This window comes from Setaria italica, chromosome V (genome assembly GCF_000263155.2).
Source record: "Setaria italica strain Yugu1 chromosome V, Setaria_italica_v2.0, whole genome shotgun sequence".
NCBI classification, from domain to species: domain Eukaryota; kingdom Viridiplantae; phylum Streptophyta; class Magnoliopsida; order Poales; family Poaceae; genus Setaria; species Setaria italica.
The window spans coordinates 13,705,179-13,725,932 of NC_028454.1; the positions used below are offsets into that span (position 1 = coordinate 13,705,179).

General features: G+C 43.0%; 2 protein-coding genes across 2 annotated transcripts; both read right to left on the bottom strand.

Annotated features, from left to right (window-relative positions):
• Positions 1 to 4,568: 4,568 nt before the first annotated feature.
• On the bottom strand, positions 4,569 to 6,872 carry LOC101784742 (GDSL esterase/lipase At5g45910). The gene is made up of 4 exons (XM_004968587.3): positions 6,513 to 6,872; positions 6,210 to 6,425; positions 5,689 to 6,111; positions 4,569 to 5,141 (listed from the first exon to the last, which is right to left on the bottom strand). Exons 1-4 carry the CDS (start codon positions 6,748 to 6,750, stop codon positions 4,906 to 4,908), a joined length of 1,113 nt encoding a protein of 370 aa, XP_004968644.1. The 5' UTR covers positions 6,751 to 6,872; the 3' UTR covers positions 4,569 to 4,905.
• A 288-nt stretch (positions 6,873 to 7,160) lies between these two features.
• On the bottom strand, positions 7,161 to 15,861 carry LOC101785137 (histone-lysine N-methyltransferase ATX4). The gene is made up of 24 exons (XM_022826642.1): positions 15,741 to 15,861; positions 14,145 to 15,211; positions 13,905 to 13,960; positions 13,620 to 13,827; positions 13,410 to 13,523; positions 13,245 to 13,313; positions 13,093 to 13,158; positions 12,896 to 12,990; positions 12,720 to 12,809; positions 12,228 to 12,363; positions 12,057 to 12,132; positions 11,869 to 11,971; positions 11,622 to 11,746; positions 11,226 to 11,371; positions 10,941 to 11,045; positions 10,462 to 10,526; positions 9,923 to 10,121; positions 9,453 to 9,539; positions 9,307 to 9,363; positions 9,140 to 9,229; positions 8,293 to 8,379; positions 7,893 to 7,967; positions 7,704 to 7,804; positions 7,161 to 7,598 (listed from the first exon to the last, which is right to left on the bottom strand). The coding sequence occupies exons 1-24, from the start codon at positions 15,859 to 15,861 to the stop codon at positions 7,508 to 7,510; spliced, it is 3,429 nt and encodes a 1,142-aa protein (XP_022682377.1). The 3' UTR covers positions 7,161 to 7,507.
• Positions 15,862 to 20,754: the final 4,893 nt, after the last annotated feature.

Below are 20,754 nucleotides of genomic sequence, written 5' to 3' on the forward strand. Positions count from 1 at the left end.
TCGGGAGACGACCTCATTTGTAGTCGGTGGGAGGCCGGGCCAGCGGCAGAGGGGGTGGGGATGGAGGGGCGGCAGAGGGAGCTAAGGTCGGGGCAGGGCTGCCGGCGCAGGATGGCGGGAAGGGGCGGGCGGGGACGACAGGGAGGGGCGACGGGGGTAGGGGCGAGGCTGGCGGAGCTGGCGACGCGGGCGCGGGCGCAGGGTGTGGCGGCGCGGCCCGGTGGTGAGGAGAGGCAGGTTGAAGAGAATGTTGACTCGCGCTTAAATACAATTTGCCGAGGGTCGGATCTCGGACACTCGGCAAACCATCTTTGCCGAGTGTCAGATCATGGCACTCAGCAAACCCATCTTTGCCAAGTGTGTAGGGTTTGGGGCACTCGGGAAATATATTAATTATTTTTTCATTTCCTTGTTTTCCATAACGTGTTTTTCTTTTTTTCGATGTACTTTGAAAATACCTTGTAAAATTGACTCAACAATATATATATATATATATATATATGATTTTTCTACAAATAGTATTCTATTATTTTATGCAGCTTAAAATTAATTTGTATCAATTAAAATTCTATAATTGCACTTAATAAATTAAAATTATCAAACGGATCCAAAAAATTTGAGGAGTCATTGTACGCAACACTATGTCTTTGCTGTTCCACTTCAACTTGTATTCATTACTCCAGCCTGAATGTTGTGCATCATGATCAGATTCCCACGGCCTTCCCAACAGCAAGTGACACATAGTTATTGGCACCACATCGCACTCAACTGTATCACAATAATCTCCAATCTGAATTTGTACTTTCACCATATACTGAATTTTTAGTTCTCCACTATCATTCAGCCATTGCACATGATAAGGACGAGGGTGCCTCAAAAATCTCAAACCAAGCTTCTTGCACATTTCTTTGCTAGCCAAATTGTGGCAACTACCACCATCAATTATAACGTTGCATACCTTCTCATTGACCTTAGCTTTAGTATGAAATAAATTGCAGCGCTGTTGCATATCAATCTTGTATTGAACACTAAGGATAGTGGGTGCAATGATAAGGGTAGGTCCGTGCTCAAAATCATAATAAACAGTACCTGATGCCTCCTCTTCATCTTGTGCATCGCTGAATCGCTCCGGATCAGCTAGTTGTTCAGATTCTTCTTCACTAGTAGAATCATATTCCCCATTGTCCATTGCTAACATTGTCTTGTTGTTTGGGCAGTCCTTAGATGTGTGCCCACGTCCTAAACACTTCCAGCATTGAATTGAACTTGACTTAGCAGTTGAACCAATCAAACATGATGCACTAGCGGTAGGATCAGCTGACTTTTTTAGCGCTCGGTGTATTTTCTTCTTTCTTGCTTATTGTACCACGTGCATTGGATCCACCAGAAGTGAAGTTCTTGCTCACATTGAATTTAGGAGTAGAGTTTCTACCTCCACTTGATGTGATGCGCGCAGAAAATGGAGTAGATCTTGGCTTTGCATATTCTTGCACTTGTCGTTCAACCTTGGTAGCTTGATGTAGCAGCTACAAACATTGTTATATGGCTAAAAATTGACAATTCACTTGATAGAGTAGTTCAGACCAGTAAGGATACGTGCCATAGTTTGCTCTTCATCTTCTTGCAGCTTGGCTCGAATCATGGCATGTTCCATATCGTTGTAGTATTCCTCCACGGAGCGAGACCCTTGCTTATCAAAAGGTCACGTTTGTAATAAGTAGGAACAAAATGTGCCCTCATCTCTCACTTCATCTCTACCCATGTAGCACAGCAGGTTCATTGTTCTGTCTCTTTGGTTCAACACTTGGTTCTCACTAGATCAACGCATAATCATCAAACTCGAGTAATGCCATCTGTAACTTGGTGTCTTCGGTGTAATTGTGCATTCAAAAAAATTTCTCTACTTTCAACTCCCAAGTTAGATATGCTTTAGGATCATTAGTCCTACAAAATTTGGGAATAGTAATCTTAAGCTTCCCAAATCCATCTTCAAATCTATTATTTGTTTGATACCGCTGAATCCACCATAACGATATTCACCAAAAAAGGTGTTGCGATAGCCAAAACGACCACGACCTCTTCCGTTACCACTTCCCTGCCCATCTCCATATCCATGTGGATGGACAAAATTGGTAGCATCATGTTCATGACGTTCTTGTTCTTCCAATTGTAAACGAGCAACACGTTCCTCATCTGTTTCACCTTTAGGAGACCCATGAACACTTGCTTCTTCCTCATCAGCTTGGATTAGATTTCTCACATCAGTGACAATGTCATGCCTTAGCTTCACCATGTGTTCATTAGCTTGCTCCTCAAAATCTTTAATAGTTTTCTTGATTTCTTCAAATAGATTCTCTGTCTTGTCTCATAGTTCATTTAGCCCTAAAGTCATATCCTTCCGTTGCTCATCTCGCAATGCATTGTACTAGAGACGAGCACAGGTTTATTATCACTGCCTTTCCCATCAACATCATTTTCTCCGCTAGTTCCTATCCTAGTTATATTCCTATCTACTATAGCAAGTGTATATGTGGAAAAAAAATATGGAAAGCACTCAACCTCACCCTCTTATCACTCGAAGTTCTTACCTTCTGATGAGACCAGGGGCTGATCACAGTATGGTGGTAGTGATAAAATCAAAAGGTGATGGTTAAGTGAATTCAATGTTGAGGGGTAGTTGCGCAAGTAGTAAATATGTGAAGCTTGGAGGGTTGTGTTTATCCTAGCAAATCTGGACTCTTGATGTTGTCTTGTTAAGTAGTAATCCAAACTAGAACATGGCTTAGTTGCTGATCAAAGATATAAGTAGAAAAAAGAAACTCACACGCAAAGATAAATGGATCTTGATGCAATCAAGGAACAAGCTATACAATCTGAAATCAGGAAATAAGAGCTCACGTTGCACAAAATATCGAGAGACGCTAGCTGATTGCTCAAACAAACAATAGTGCTACAAAATTTACACAATGTGACAGCAAATTAAATCTGATCAACAACAAATATGTAATAAATATGGTGATCAAAGCACGTTCTACTTTTCTTACTGAATTCTTTTTTTCTTTTCTTCTTTCTTCCTTTTTTAATATGATTCACAACAGATTTATAATATGATTCACAAAGGTGATAATGTTCAAAGTCCTCAAGCAAATTCGTCTCAATAGGTTAAAAGTCGTCACAAAGGATAAATTTTGGCTCACTATTTTTTTTTTGAATTTATAGACTCTGAACATAATAGAAAACTTGACATGATGAAATAAGAAAAATAAAGAATGGTACAAAAGGACACTCAAAGGAATTATGATCAGCAAGCTAAACACGATTCCAATGGACTAAAACCTAACAAAACTCACAAGAATAACAGATTGCAAACTAAGGGTTGATATTTTTTTTAGCTTTTGTATAGGATAGTAAATAAATATGTAGCTAGGGTAAAGATCCTACCGAGAAAACCTTGCTCTGGTTACCAAGATGATACGGGGTGTCCGACCTTCTTGAAGTAGAATCTGGATATGCCGTGAAATCCGACGAATCGGGTAAACAACACGCTGCTCGTGCAACACACCTTTCACCTCGAATTCGCAAAACCACACGGTTGATAAGCAAACCACTCGACCACATAGAAGTGAATTTAATTGCCCCCTCAGTTCCTAGCGAAAAAGCAAGAACAATCTTATGGTTGGACCTTCCAATTCCCTATCTAGTTATCGATTTGCAAGAGGCTAAACCCTAGATGAGAACAAAAGCATATGTTGCAAGTTTTGATGTATAATAAACATGGTCTGACCTCTCAGGTCGTGTACATGGTTATATATAACACTACAATAGTTTTGGGCCGACTTGGACTTGACTATATTTTAGAAAACCTAAGTTACAACCGACATATTGCTTCGATAATTGCGACCGCCTCAGAAGGAATATGACAGCAGGTCCAGCTCCGTTGGAAAGCTTATGAGCTTTCCAACGAGTATTTACTCACCCCAATCCGACTTCATATGGAGGAGTTATGCTGTTTTTACTCTGAGTCTGTCTGGTGGGTCCAAACCGAGTCCGAACCGAATTAAACCCCTTCTATCTTTTGTCTTTGTGATTGTCTTCTATCTTTTCCGTCTCACTCACTCTACGTCTGATCTGTATGTGATATATAGTGAGATGGAAAGAGAAGGGGATCGATTCGCTCGTTGCTTAATTTGGAGATCAACCGAACAAATATGGAGATCAAAAAGATTGTATGTCTACCAACGCAATGCTTGAACAAATCTGCAAGATATGATGCCATTAAATTTGCACAATCAATTATTCATTAATTGTTTGTGCACATTAAACAATTTGCACGATCTGCAAGAGATGTGATAGGGTTTTGCCCAATTAATTTAGATGAAGGGATGGTTGTTCAAAACATTTCTTCCCCATTCTTCAGGCTACTGAATGTGGATTAGATTCACCAATGGGGTGCCAAAACAACAACAACAATATATCACGACCGTTCGACCAAAAACGCAGTGAATGAACCATGTTGCACTTGCTTGGAAAAAAAAAGTCTTATATATGAGTATTAAAAGAAGCCACCATGCGAAATCCAGTTTCATAATGGCACGTTCCAAGTGCACAATTTTCTATCCAATGTCCAGTAGGGCGCCTTCTTGAAAGCTTCACATAAGAGTACATGCCTTTACACTACATAGCTTAATTAATATGGGAGCTGTAACCTTATGTTTTGTGTTCCATTCATCTATAATATCGAAGAGAAAATATACAACATTAGAAAACTCAGTAACACCAGATAACAACATCTGCAATATGGGATATACATGCACATAACACCTACAACAATCAATACTTGCGAGTGTTTTGCTCGTGTGCACTGTGCACCAAATCTGTAATGACCGGATGATGGATGGATGGAGGTTAGCCGAGGTGCTTGGTGTCGAGGATGGGCGGGTCGGCGAATGGCCCGTAGAGCCATCCCTTGGCGATGTGACCGTAGGAGGCCTCGGTGAGGTGGACGCCGTCCCAGCTCCAGTGGTTGGAGGGGTCGTCGCAGGCGTACGCCCCCGGGTCGCCGCACTTGGAGGTGAGGTTGAAGTTGTACTCGCCGACGCCCGGCGCCCCGCAGCACGCCCGCGGCGTCTGCCTCAGGAACCCTGCATGCGCATGGAACAGGCACGGGGATCGGTTCAGGCTCATCTATCATCCCAGGCTTTTAGCAACGGGGCCTGTGAATCTGTGATGCTCCTGTCGTCGTCAACAACTGGTGCATGTGTTACTGTGCATGTTTGTGCAGGTAGATAAGATTATCAGTACGGTGTTAGGAGTTGAATCTTTCGTCTCATTCCGACCGGCCGGCTTGCGCCATCTTCCCTATCAGCAGGAACCGTTCAAAGTCGTTGCCCCACATCGTCTCACAAGGAAACGTTATGCAAATTGTACACGATCAATCATTGATTGTTGTCTACTTCCACCCCGTCACTTGATTGATTAGTCTTCTACTGCTGTGACTTCATTTGACAACTTAATTTTGTGCTTGAAAAGTATATTAATGAATTACCCAATTTCTACTATGCGCTAAAGCTTTTCTATGTCTAGTTGGAGTAGCTTTGAAGCTTGCAAATTATCAGTTGAAAGAGTCTGCTTAATTAACAACGAGCTTCATCAACCCAGACAGATTAATTAAGCAGGCGAAAGGCTGACCGTATTTCTCGGCGTGGAGGACGAACTGGATGGCCGGCGTGTAGTAGTCGGCGTAGACGATGCGCACGCCGGGGTGCTTGGCCCGGAGCTGCTCGATCCTGCGCTGCAGCGCCGCGTTGTGCACCCACGACAGCGTGTTGAGCTCCTTGATGCAGCCGGTCCGGCCGCCGTACATCCCCGGCGGCTTCGGGAACATGGACAGGTACATCGGGAAGCAGCCGGTGGGCATCGTCCCCGGCACCACCAGGTCCACGGCGCCCTCCGCGATCAGCTTCTCGACACCCCGGCCGATGGAGTCGACGATGTGCGGGACCAGGGCGTGCACCTCCGATAGCGGCCGGAACGCGAACAGCGTCGAGCCGTAGTCGTTGCCGCCGAACTCGCCCACGATGAACAGCGACCGCCGGAAAAGGTCACGGCACTCTGACAGAGATGATCAAGAAGTAATCATCGTATACTATACTACTACGAAGAATTAATTGAGATGCATCACGCTAGCTATTCAATGCAAGAAAATGAACCTTGCGGGGAGCTGCAGATTTTGGGCTTCATGTCCTGGAACCACTTGATCTGAGTGTGCAAGGATCCCGAGCTCCACACGGCGTGCCCGAGGCCGCGCTCCTGGAAGAAGGACAAGTCCAGCGACGTGGCGCCCGTGATGGCGAAGTTGGCGCCGCGGTGGAACGTCGCGTTCTTCGCCTTGGACGGCGGCAGCAACGGCAGCCCGAGTTCCTGCGCTGCTCAGAGATGCAGAGATCGAACACGATTCAGAACGGCCGCTGCTAACTTTGTGAGTGACAAATGACAATCGCACGAGAGCCTACCGATGAAGTCGACGACGACGCGGCCGTCGGAGACGCGGCCGGTGGGGTAGCCGAAGTAGGTCATGCCGTAGGGCAGCCGCGCCGTGGCGAGGTAGTCGGGGATGCCGTCCACGCAGAGATTGCCGGCGTCCGTCAGGGAGTCGCCGAAGTTGAAGACGGCCGCGTACTCCCGCGCCACGGCCGCCGGCGGCCCCGCGTGCGCGAGGAGGACCAAGCACAGCAGCAGCCGGCACCTCATGATCGAGCGCGCTCCCTAGTCCCTACCCGCCGAGATGGTGCCTCGCGCGCGCGACGCCGCTGCCAGAACGGGGAAGGGAGGCTCCGCTTGTTGCCTCGCCGCCTGCTTGTTCGCTCGTTTAAATTCTCATCGTGCCCGTCATCGGTCGTATGGTTTGGTTAAATTAACGTGGAAAAGGCAAGATTACTACTAGTTCGACGGTTTGATTAAGTCCTAGCTCAGACATCAACACGAGGGGAAATTTGAGCGATGTCAATAAGGTCTAACATAAGTCACGCGAAATGACAGCATCGATTTCATCTTATTTTTTCATTTAGAAATAAGCTTTTTTTCCCCTTACATCAATGGAAGAATATACATTGGCTGGCTACGGTTACCAAAAAAAAAAATGAAAGAGATTGAAGCCCAGCTTGACTAAACTTTGGCAAACTAATGACGTGTATTTATGCCCTGCAGCGTATACATTAATGGAAATATAAGCATTCTTATTATTACACTACACCAATGGAAGAATATACAATGGATGGCTATGGCAGCCAGTTTTTTTTTTCCTAATACTGTAGGCCCTACCTACTCTACATTGCAATCTGAATAAACTATGTGGCAATAGCATAATCTTGATTGCCACGCATCAATTGAGCAAAACATGGCGAACAAACGAAAGAATCTGGCTGAATCTTTGGGAAAAAATGGCCGGCCTTTGGCGTCTGTAAGCAGTTAGTCTCAGTCCTTGTGAGCTGTGAGGTGGTTTACTCTTCTAGTTCATGTATCCACGACAGTTAGGAGCTCTGCACAGGCATGGAACCTTGCAATCTTCCGACTCGTCAGGGTCAAACAAGTAGTCATACCTGCGCATGTAAGACAAGATGGCAGTGTCTTTCAGGATTTCATGTTAATTAAACAGTAAAACTCGTGTACATCACAAAAATGGCAGGTTGAGGAAAAAGCATTACGTCAGTTCTTCTCCGGCAGAGACATCTCTCTTGGCAATAAGAATGATCTGGTTCCTGTCGTCACTGACACTCATGATCCTAGCATAGCAATTAGGCATACACTGCAAGGGTGAAAAGAAAATCAGGTTGTCATTTTGGTGGGCTGCTGCATATGGCAAGAAGATTTGAATATGAAGTATGAAGGTTTACCGAGTGATTAATTAGACGTGCTATGTTTCCTTTCTCTGTTGCATCAATCACAACATCTTCACTTATCTTGAAGAGCTGAAGCACATAAGAAAAAAGAAGTCAATGCGACATGCCAGGAAAACAAATGATCACAAATGCAAAGAAAAGGATATCATGTATTTAAGGTTATCTTAAGAGTAATTCATGCACCAGGAGAATAGTGCTTCGAATATTTAATTGCAGAACAAATATATACTACACCACAAGAATATGGAGTTGCCATTTCAAATGAGAAGCCAATGAAAGCAGTAGAGGCCAAATAAACCTTAAAACATGGTGACATTGTGTCCTAGGACAGCATTTGTGGACCAAATAAAGCACTAGAGGGTCATAGAAGATAAGCACAATGAATGTAACTCACATAGCAATCTTTTTTTTCTCTATGGTATCGTGCTTCCCTCAAGTCAGCAACACTTCGTCTAACTTGTTCACCACGATATTCAATAACCTGTCACAGTATTGATTAGCTGACCGATTAATAATGAACTCCACACTAATAGATGTGCAGTAAATGTAGCTGAAGTAATTCTAGAAAATAGGCATGCAGTTAAAATTGTAGCGCAGAAGCAAATGTTTAAATCATCTGCAACAGCATATGTGGAAACCAATAGTATTATTTGTTGAGAGAGATTGGATTTTTTTTTCTGGAGTGGTATTAAGTAGTTTATTTTGGGGAAGAGTAAACTGAGGATACAATTCAACTCAATGAGGGACCTGTTTGGGAAGGTTTTATTTGGATCATCACCCTAGAATATCCAGATTACTGAAAATAACACCAAGACCCAAGCCCTCTACCCAATAATAATAAATAAATAAATAAACAGCCCTTAAGAGATACTACCTCCGTTCTCAAACATGTAATGTTTAGGACAAGCTAAATAGTTCATTTTACGTCACATATTTAAGAACAGGAGTATTACGCGACTGGATATAGTAAAATTTTCTGTAATCTTGTGCAACAGATAATCAATATTAATTAGAGGGAATAAAAGCTTGCTGATTACATGGCATCTGTTGTCTAGAAACATGAAGAAATTTACATGGACACCTAACCAACCTATTGCTGTTTTCTTATGTTTTCAGTCCACATCAATATATGTCCATGCATGCTCTTGGACATTACCATCATAGATGTACATAACAAACTAAATAGGTCAGCAATGCAAATACTTAACACAGATAACTCAGTGCAGGTTGACATTTTATACCATTTGCCCCTCCTGAATATTCCTAGCAGCGAATAGACCCCATCCATGTATTCCAGATAGACCACAGGAGACCCTCTTGTTTTCAGTTTTCTGCAACCAAACAGTTTGTTTATCAGTGTGCTAACACAACTTTGTATAGTATGAACAGCAGCACTCGGAAACTTAACCTGTAAATAACAAAGCCGTTCTTTGAACGTTGAGAAAGATTGATCGTCCTTATGATCCTGTTAACAAGGGAATATGGTGAATAAATGTGTCTGTTTGATAGTTGCTAAAGAGAAGAAAGTGCTAGTACTTAAAACGAGAAGGTTACCATGCACGCATTAAGGCCATCAATAAAATCCTGGGAATGGTGTCGAGGTCCCATTATCCGGTGGGCAATAGCCTCTCGTGGTTCTTTCTGAAAAAATCCAGATATCTTAGTAGTTAGTATTCAGTACAGTAGAACTAAAGGCTTAACATCAAGAAAACAAATATGAGATCTAGACAAAGATCCATAGGATACGACAAATAGTAACTAAACTGAAACAAGTCAATCACAAGATAACTATAAATTGACAGTAATATGCTGAATGATAAGAAAGCATGTGTGATACAAGAAAAATGTAATTGATCCTGATGCTAGAGAACCCATTGTTCCAGATACAAGCAGTTTACAAAACTAATTGTACTCATTCTTGAACTATCAAATTCATCCATGAAAATAAGCACCATCTTTTCTCCAAAATTAGGACTAATGAAAAATAATTAATTAAGTACAATAAACAGATGCAAGAAAACTACCTTGTATTTCAATATTTCATAGGCCAGACACCTTGCGGCTAGACAGTCAGAAACTTTAGCAGGAAGCACCTTCTCCTGGTGATTTTCCTTCCTGACAAGTCTTGTAGCTGTCTGTTTCTCACCATCTTGGAGAAAAAATTTGGTAGAGAACACTCCTTCAGGTGTCTTTACAATTAACACATTGTCTCGGTCGGGAGTACTACAGAGGGGAAACAACTGCACGTCAGGCGTCAACCACATAAATTCGTGGAAATTGCTACTGGGTAAATTGCCACTTTCACAAATAACAAGTCAAGATAAATGAATTGGAATTTGTTTCAAGATCCTCTAAACCTCGTGGATCTGAAAAAACATTGATTTCATATGTTTCACTTATAATAAGGTCAATATGAAAAGCGTTAAAAAGTACATCTACATAAGGGTCATGACCCTATATTAGAATTATTTTTTATATAAAAAAAGAGAAAGGAACTACTAGGTGAACTGATATAATTTGACCAGAACGAAAAGAGAAACTAGGATTAAAAAGAAAATATTACCTGTGAAAACTACAGTAGGAAACCATTTTCGTAATGTGCCTGCCATTTCTTTCAGAATATTGCAACTACAAGAATAAAAAAAGACAGTTTAACTATCTTTAAATATGGATAGTGAGCAAATAATTCCAATTAGCACATCAAACATGGAAAGTTTAAAGAAAAATGTACATGTCATGATTAGATTACAGTATATACCATATGCACTGGAACTATTTGGGCAATAATACAAATGAAAATGCAAAAAGGTAGATTTTCCATATAACAAAATAATGCTGATTAACTAGCACTACACAGCTGCGAAGATTATCTGATAATGAAATAAGATCAACCTAGTAAGTGGTCAGTGCTAGAAAACTGTGCATCATAAAACTGATAATGAGTGTATTGCTTTAGGGCTTTGCACTGGTTAAAATAATGAAAAAGAGAGAGCAAACAATTTTCCATAAAAAATATCAAATACAAAATGTGAAGCATTCAACCTCCATGCGATATCCAGCCCTCGATGCACACATTGAGTGGTAATACGTAGAGCACTTGTAGCATTGGGTGCAGGCACCATGCATTTGCTTGCATATAACACATGTCTGCATTTAACATGAAGACAAATGTTAACAAAGATTAAGTGAAATTTGAACAGGAAACTCATAAATTTAACATCTTGGAGGCAATTGTGAAAATATCAAACTGTGTAATTTGCTTTCTGGCAAAGCAGGGAATATCCTTGATCCAAAAAAATTGTGAAAAAGTCAATAAAAAATCTCAACCTTCTTAAAGTACTCTGCAGGAATATTCAATATTCCCATAGCTGGCTCCATTGTCTCCTCAACTGGAAAAGAGACTTTAGGTTGAAACCAGGCACATGTAACATGAACCCACAGTCCATCAATATCTGTTGGCTTGAGAGCACCCCCTGGATAATGGAAAAAAAAGGTATACAAGTCATTAGCCTGAAACAATATAACAGACAGGACACTTGGAGCTTAAAGCATCAATAGTTAAACGAAAGGTAATAAGTTTTTATTTTAGCATGGTATAAGTGTCACTAAAACACCAGCAACAATGAGATCATTTGAAAAAAATAATGGTTGATGAAACTATGGAGCACATGTAGCAAAATAGGAAACTGTATTGTGGGCTACAAATTGCAATAATAACAATACCTTTGATAGGACATAGGCAGCATTCTCTTTTCCGTTGGGGGGATTCACAAGCTCGACAAAGCCATGTTGTAAGATCTTGCACAGCTCGTGCTCCATAGCACTCTTGGTGTACAGCTATTTGGCATCTGAACAAATAAGCATTGGAGTGGTAATTCAGTAAATTAGCAGTCAAACATTTACATAAAGGCCATCTTAAAACATATAATGAGATATAAAATCATAAACAAAGCCAGGACACCAAGAATACCTGTTGCAAATGATAATTTTATTGTAGTCCCAATCCTCAACCCATCGGCAAACAGCACACCGTTCAGTTGTCCATTTAGCACAGACAGGACTGTAAGCATTAGCTGCAGACATCAAGGCAATCAATTGCATGAGCTCATGCTACAACTGCCAGCTACACAACCCAACATAACTCAAGCAACAATGTACCTTGCAATTGTAGCAACTCTTCTTTCTTAATGCCTGGGGTTGAGGACTTTGAAGTTCCACAGGGAATATCATCCAGCTGGAGGTGGTAATTATAAATTGGAAGAGATGAATCATGTGCCAATTTTAAGGTTATTTGATTTTAAAAAGTTAATGAAGGTCTAATGGGCTTACCAAATTAATGAGTGGCTCGCCAGTGCTCTTGAGTTTAATACTCATCTTCCAATTCTTTTTCCTTGAGCCAGTATGTTTCTCCCACTCATTCAGACTCATCATCCTTTCCTTGCAAGACTTACATTTACATAGCATCCTGCCAGCAGTAAATTAACTCAAATCAGCTTACAGATAGTAGTTTGTGGAATCAGAGAAACACGCGGACTGCTAATAATCGAGAATTGCTTGATATTTCTGGTATATACTCAACATAACAGCAGCAATGATCCTTTAGAGGTGAGTGTTACAATAAGAACATCACATAACAAATAATCTAAGCCTACGTTATTAGCCCACAGGCCAGTTATCATGCACAATTGAGCGATCTAAACTAGAAATATACTGCTCCAAGAATGAATAGTGTTCTGCACTGAGAGCGGAATTGAGCAAACTAAAACACAGTAAAACTAGATGGAGTACTAACAATTAGCAGATTTAAACTAAAATACTTACATGTGCTTCTCAGGTACATACAGTGCCTCCTCCCCGTTGCAACAAACTGGTATCATTCCGGTCAGTTTTTCCTTTGAAGTGCTAGCACATCTGTGCAGAAACACATTAGATGTTGACATGCTTATTTATTCAAGTAGCATTGTATCCATTGGTCATAAGAGCAGTAAATGACTTACTCTGAACTGTTTGAAGCATTCATTTTTTCAGTTGCTACCACTGGTTTGCGTTTTGATTTGCAGTCCGGACAGAAATAATCAGCATTTTCTAAATCCTGTGACATAAGGAAGAGTCAGTGAAGGATATTCGTAGAATAATTGCATATCAAGCAGTAAGGACATTAAATATTAGCATAAGAACAAGGTGAAAAAATAACCTCCATGTTGTTGCATGTCAGGTCACATTCAACATGAACCCAAATCTGGCACTCATCACAACAAACCTAGAAAGAATGTGCCTTGCAGGTCAGCACAAAGAAAATTCAAAAGGACATACGCAACCAAAACATGTATTCTTCTAAGCTCTTACCCAGTTTCCACCATCTGTGTGGTGCCAAATTTTCCTGCATATGCCACAGTACTGTTTCGACTGCAATAGCTGCAGAGAAGTAAATCTTATACACATAAGTCACCAAAAGGAAGGAACACCTGAAAGGTAAGAAGTATCTCACAACTCAAACGGCTAGCCACATACCTTTTCACAGTGTTTACAAAGCAGCTGCTCACCCTCTTGCTTCTTTTTCCTGGAAACCTTGGATGGTAGGCGATTACCGCAGCTATCACAGCATGGTGCTGATTTACCAACAACCTGCAATTCAACAAGTTACATTGCAGCCAGCTCAAAAGATGTGTCAAGGGAAGTAGCTTCATGCTCAACTTGTAAAATTTCACTGTATTCAGTTACCTGAGCTTCGGATTGGCACTCCTGCTCGTTATTTGAAGCAGCCTCTTCCTGAAAGCCATTAGGGTCAGACTGGACATTGACAGACTTTTGCGGTGAGCACACCCCATCCATTTCGATATCAAAAAAGCCACTTTCAGCAAGGAAAGCTTCTTCAATTGCTGCACGGAATTTACTTGGTCTGAGCTTATACAGAGGTTGTCCTTGAAACCTGACAGAACAGAGGAGCCTCAGACGCAGCCACCAAGTTAAGAGTACAATGTTCAAATCCAAATTCCAGAATTTTACCTGTCTAGGTAATCTACAAAGGGAAAGATCATCCCTTGCTTAACCCATCCATAGTCCTGCAAAGGGATCAAGCAGGGTAAGGCCAACGCAAACGGAAGAACATAACGGAACAGTTTGGCTCGAGCATTTAGTGCTCTATTTCAGTTGCATCCGATGGCATTTTGCAGAAGTTCTAAATTTAACTTCTTTGGTTGTATTTTGTATCTTAATAAAGGGCTTAAGCAAGAAATGGTTAGTTACCCTGTTATGCCCACCACCGGAGTAACCGAAGAACATGACGCAGAGTGCGTCAGCAACACAGGAGTTAAGCACGACCTCCGGGGCATGCAGAAGCGGGTCAATCACCAGCGCAGGCCACGCTGGGCACTTCTTCCCCGACTTCGCCCACACGACATCCCCAAGCACGAAATCCTCGGGCCAGTACAAATCCTCTTTCTTTTCGATGACGTCCCTCTTGGGCTTGCACTCCACCACCGCAGGCCTCCCCTCCAGCCGGCCATTGCCAGCAGCGCCGCCGTCCGAGCCGGCATTGCTCACGGACGTGAGCACACTGCCGCTGGCAGCACCCCCACAGCTGCCGCTCTTGTTTATATTCCGGCACGCCCGGTACACCTCGGCATCGGGCGCCGGCAGCTCGGGCGTCCACACGGCGGTCTCCACGGGGCCAAAGGAGCCACCTTTGGCCTCGGCCACGCGCACCTCCACGTCGTACACCTCCCCATCCCTATCCTCCCCCTCCCCGGACGGCGCGGGCGAGGGGGCCACGACCGCCGCGTGCTTCTTGGCGGGCGGCAGGGCCGATTCCTTGAACCGCGACGGGGCAACGCGGTCGCGGCGGCGCTTGGTGGGCGGCATGGTAACGGCGGCGGGGCCCGGCTCCCCCTCGCCCGGGTCGGTGGCGGTGCAGCGCTTGAGCGGGATGCGGGACGCGGGCATGGCACCAGCACCACCGGCGGTGAGAGGGGCTAGGGCATGGGAAACCCTAGAATCTGGAATCGGGCGGGCGAATTGGGCGCGGGTGGGGATCGACGCGGGTAGGGTTCCGCCTTCCGCGAGCGCCGAGTCGGGATTTAAGCGCGGGGGGATTCGAGCAGGGGATTGGGGGATTTGGAGATTTGCGGGGGGCGGCGGGGTGGGAGGGGTAGACGAGGCGCCGACGCGGGGCCGAAAAAATTGGGTTCCCTCCGAGTGTCCGGCTCCGAGGGATTGGGGGTTTTGAAAATTTCGAACGCGATGCCGATGGTCGAGGGGAGGCGAGGTGTGGTGAGGTGAGGAAGACGAGGGACTCGGCGGCGCGGGGGGTGAGGCTTATTGAGTGAAGCGAGGCGAGGCGCGGCCAGGTGGGGCCGAGGGAAGGAAAAGGTTTTCGCGCGGATCTGGATCCGGAGCGGGCTCGGCTCCTCTACTCAACGCGCCTATTTTCGTTTTCGGCTTCGGTTCGACCTGGATAAGGTGTTGGTCACATGTTTGGATGTGCCAGGTACGCAACAGGTAGTACGGCCATCAGAAAAGATTTGTAGATGCTCTTTTGCTGTAACAGTTATAGACTAATTACAAAATTAATTGCACAGATGAAACTAATTTGCGAGACGAATCTATTAAGCCTAATTTGTCCATGATTTGACAATATGATGCTACAGTAAAATGTGCTAATGATGGATTAATTAGGCTTAATAGATTCGTCTCGTGAATTAGCCTCCATTTGTGTAATTAGTTTTATAATTAGCTCACGTTTAGTCCTCCTAATTAGCCTCCGAATATTTGATGTGACATGAATTTTAGTCCGGATTAAAGATCCAAACACCCCTAAACTTTGCGTCGAGCTCAAGAGGGTACACTGGTATCTGCCCCTAATCTTGATGGCATGAGTCTGAGTGCAAAGATCAGTTCTGAGTTTAAAGATGGTTTCGTGGTGGGTTATGACAAGCGAATTGTGGTTAAAATTTTGTGTTACCATGGCGCACGTGCGTTGTTATAGCTCAATCAGCCTCGCATTTAAATCCATCCATGATGATTTGTCGATAGATGTGGTATGCTCGCGGTGACAATCTCGGTCTCGGAATTTCAATTCCACAATCATCCGTTAGAATATGCTCTATTTGCACATGCATTTTCCACGTGTACAGACCCCCACCCCCACGTGTTTCCTTAATATTGAAACTCTAGTTCCACAGTCGATCATAAAAGAACGGTCTATTTATAGCATTTAAATCCACCCGTGACGATTTGTCGACATTATGGCATTGCTCACGGTGGCAATCTTGATCCCGAAATTCTGATTCCGTGATCGCCCGTTAGGAAACGCTCTATTGTGCACTTTCCAACGTGTTCCCTTAGTTGCATTATGTATACGTTTTGAGTTCAGCGAAGGATTTGGGTTATTATAAACGATTTGCAGTTAGGATTCAATTTCACCTGTGGCGCATGTGTGTTGTGGCGCATGTGTGTCGTTGTAGCTCGTCTCGGCTTTTAAATCCATCCATGATGATCTATTAACAATATGCATTCTCATGATAGAAATGCTCTATTTATAAATACTTCAACCGTGCTCTTTTCACGTGCACAAACCTCATAACTACCAATGTTATGCGTCCATAGATGCTTTGGTTTTCATTTCCCAATCATTCTCTTGTCTTCCGGTCCTTTTCTCTCTCTCTTTTTCCCCTGATTTCTTCACAAAAGTACTAAATTTTTTATTTGTAAATATTTCTTAATTATTTTTTTAAAATTATATAACTAAAAATATTTAACAAAGTTCAATATATATTTTTTAAAAAATTTATAGAAAAAATTATTGACTAAGTTTTTTCTGAATTCGAAAATCAACATTAATAACATTTTTCCTCAAAAGTTATATAATTCTAAATTCCCGTCGATTCTCTCGGTGACTTCAGAGTTCGTTTCGTGTCAGATTGCGTTGCTAGCCCTGATGGCGGAGCCGCCGAAGCCCGAGATGACGGAGGAGGCCAAGATGGACCTGCTCGAGGATGACGAGTTCGAGAAATTCGAGATCAACCAAGGTATCGATCCGCATCAAATCCGCCCCTTCTCCTTCTTCTTGCTGTCGATGTGCTGGTAGGATCTGGCTAGGGTTCATGACGTAGTAGCTCAGCTCGGGTTTGCTGTGTGTTGGTGGAAGGGTTGGGGCCGTGAGATATATGGTTGTGAAATTGTTGGGTGTTATTCGTCTTGTAGATTTTGCAAGTGACTGACCTGTTGCTTAGTCAGCAATTGAAAATTGATCATGTGAGTCCTGTAAAATACTCTTAACATCTGTGGTTAACATGCTGGTCCAAAATTGGGCAATGTAGCTAGGCTTGCTCTTGCCTGTGCTGATGTGTGTAATAGAGATTCCCCGTAGTTAGGGGATTCCATTTGACAATTCGAGATCTTTGAGCTAGACAATTTTTTGGGTTACCAGGTTAAGTCAATTTGAATATGACCTTTTGTTTGTGCATTATGGGCAGCCTTGCTCTTGCTTAATAGAGATTCCGTCTAGCTTGGTCCCGCGGAATTCCATTTGGCAATTCGAGGTCTTTGAGCTAGACAATATTTTGGACATTCAATTCGAATACGAGCTTTTGTTTGTGCGTTGTGGGTAGGCTTGCTCTTGTCTGCATTGATGCGTGTAAAAGAGATTGTAGGCTTGCTCTTGTCTGCATTGATGCGTGTAAAAGAGATTCCGCCTAATCAGGGAATTTCATCCAGCGTTTTTAGTTCCGGTCATTTTTTGACCCGGCAATAAAGGGTCTTTAGTCCCGGGTCAAACGGCCACCACCGATAGATACCAATGACGGAAGTTTTAGTCCCGGTTGGTAATATCAATCGGGACTAAAGAGACTCTTTAGTCCCGATTGTAGCGGCTAATGGGACGAGGGAAATCTGGTGGGGCGTTTAGTCTCGGTTGGTAATTCCAACCAGGACTAAAGGGGGGGCTTTTAGTCAGTTGGTGTTACCAACTGGGACTAAACACATCGTCTATAAATTAAGCTTCTTCCTCCCCAAGCCCGAGCCACTCAGACCGAGAGTTTCGGGCTCCTTCTCCATGGCGAGCAAAAGCTTAGGGAGGTGCTGCTCGACTTTTGTTCCTCATTTTCGTGGGATTTCACTCATCCAAAGTGGTGTAAATGTTACCTACATCATCCTCCCTTCATTTATTGTTATTATACTTTGTTTTATGCTTTAGAGATAGAGAAAAATGAGTTTTTTAGAATGAAGGAGAATGGAGAGAATTTTAATTTATACATATTTTTGAGTTAGAATTTGATGGATACTTGAATTCGTATTAGATAAATATCTTGATCAATATTAGGTATGGGAAAAAATAGATTAAATGTGTTTTAATATTTAGTCATTGTAATAAAATTAAGGTAAATAAATTGTAGCTGTAAGTAATAAAATTTGATCATTGCTACAATTTTTCGGATAGTTTGCATGTTAAATTAGAGTGATATGAATATTACAGTGGTCAACTTAATGCTACAATTGTGGAACAGGACAGCAAAGATACACTAAAGACTACAGATGCTCCATAGTGGACTTCACGGAGTCAAGAATCCAAAAATAATGGTAGAACAGAAGAACTTCGAGTCCACAAACTCGGGCTAAATATCATAAAAGAATCTTGAAATAGTTTTTCAAACGCCTTTTGGAGCCACATTCTCATAATAGAAGTATGGTGGCCCAATAGCCTGTTCAGTCAGAGATCTATTCACTGACCTTGACCCATCGACTTTTGGTTGGTTTTGACTTGTCAAAATGGGCCATGCTCAGTGAACAGATCTTTTGCCTAAACGGACTATTGTGTGCCACCATACTTCTATTATGATAATGTGGCACTTGCTCCAAAGGATGTTTGGACAATTATTTCAAGATTTCTTTACGATATTCAACTTGAGTATGTGGACTCGAAGATCTTCTGTTGTACCATTATTTTCTGGTACAGGAGGAGCGGAGGTGACTCTCCATAGACTTCCTAAAAAATTGAGTCATGTGCAGAGATGGCTTGGAGGGCGAATATTTCTGTCGGTGTTTAGACCCGACAACCTGCCGAGGGAGTACCCGAGGTAGTGTTTTATGCATAAGGCTCACTGAGATCAGGAATTCGAAGGTGAACTCGAACAAACAATTTTGACAGGTTCGGACCGCTTATATCGCGTAATACCCTATGTCCTGTGTGTTGGTTAGATTATATTGATTGAAATTGTTTGGAAGTCCCTGCCTCGCCTTATATTGCCAAGGGTAGGATTACAGGTCGGTTGTTTACAAGAATACTAGCTGGATTCGACTAGAGAGTTCTACTCTAATTGTTACGAGTAGTTTTCTAATCCTCGACTAGTTCTTATCCTCCACGTAGACCATGTCATCCTGCATCGTAGTCTCCATATCTAACACGTCTCGATGTACAGCCCCATATTGTAGGACTGTCCAAACCTTCCGGTGGGCCCATAGATGTATGGCCGACAAGCCCTCGAGTACTTTTTTAGTCAAATGTACCAGTTCCGAGTAGTTTTGTAGGATTTTCTGACTAATTTGTGGTGCTCTTCGAGTACTCCATTGGATCTCAGTCTTCAAACGCACTCGAGTACTACCATGCGGCTAGAATGTACTCAAGCCTTATTTAACTTGATCTTAAATCTTGAATCTTGAAATTTATATGGAAGTGCGATGAAAATCATACTCTATATGGAGTAGCCCCCGAGCCTTTAAGTTGAATCAAAAAATTAGGCTGAGGTCAATGTTATAATGTCACATCTCTTTTGCCTTAAAAACCCAAAGAAAAAACTTTTTAGCCGACGGGCACGTGGCACGTAGCCCCCGAGCCGTTATACAACTAGTTTGGGTATAAGGGTCAACCATTGGTCAACGTGACCGTTCGCTAACAGTAACCTTATCTCTTTCCGAGAAAATTGGAAACTGCCAACAATAACTTCAAACTTTTAAAAATAGAATATTCCCTGTTAATTTCGCCTTGGTTTAATTGTGCTGCAATTATAAATAACTCAGGAATTCATCCCTTCTGTTTTACGTGAGCCATTTTGCCTGTTCGTCTTCCACACTGTAGCCCTAGCGCCGCCGCTTGCCATTCTTGAGCTCAAGTGCCACCGTCTCCCCCAGCTTAGCCCCCGAGCATATGCGTAAGAAGACCTTAGTTGCAGCAAGAATGAGGAAGAAAGCAGCTTCAAGCAAGGCGGCGGAATCCAAGAAGAGGAAGGCCGTGAAGAAGGAGAAGGAAATCCAATTGCTGGCACCTAAGTACGGCAAGACAGACCAGACGGCTCCGCCAAACCAAGCCTGTGCCTGAAAGAAGTCCGTGATGAAGGAGGCGGACATCCAAGCGCATGTTGATGCCAAGCTTCTCCAGGAGCAGGACTTCATCAATTGGAGGGAGGCCTTTGACAACCCCTGGCCTCTGGAGAGCTACACCCACGAGACGGTGATCTTCGCACACTTCATCGAGCGAGGTCTGGCTCTCCCCACCTTTGATTTCTTCCGAGGGTTGTTGAGGTACTACAATCTGGAATTAGTCCACCTCAACCCCAATTCACTTCTGCACATAGCAATTTTTCTGCATTTGTGCGAGGTGTTCCTTGGGATCCAGACCCACTTCCAGCTCTTTTGGAAACTATTCAGAGTGAAGCCCCACCCAAAACTGGAACACACCAAAGTAGTTGGGGGAGGCGGGAGGGGCAGGCATCCAACTCCGGGAGAAGAGCTCGTACTTTGAATATGAGTTGATTGATTCCCATTCAGGCTGGAAAGACAAGTGGTTTTACATTGGAAATTATGACCCATGACTTCCCAAGGTAATCGGCCACCAAATAGTATGGTTCAATGGACATGATCTTCT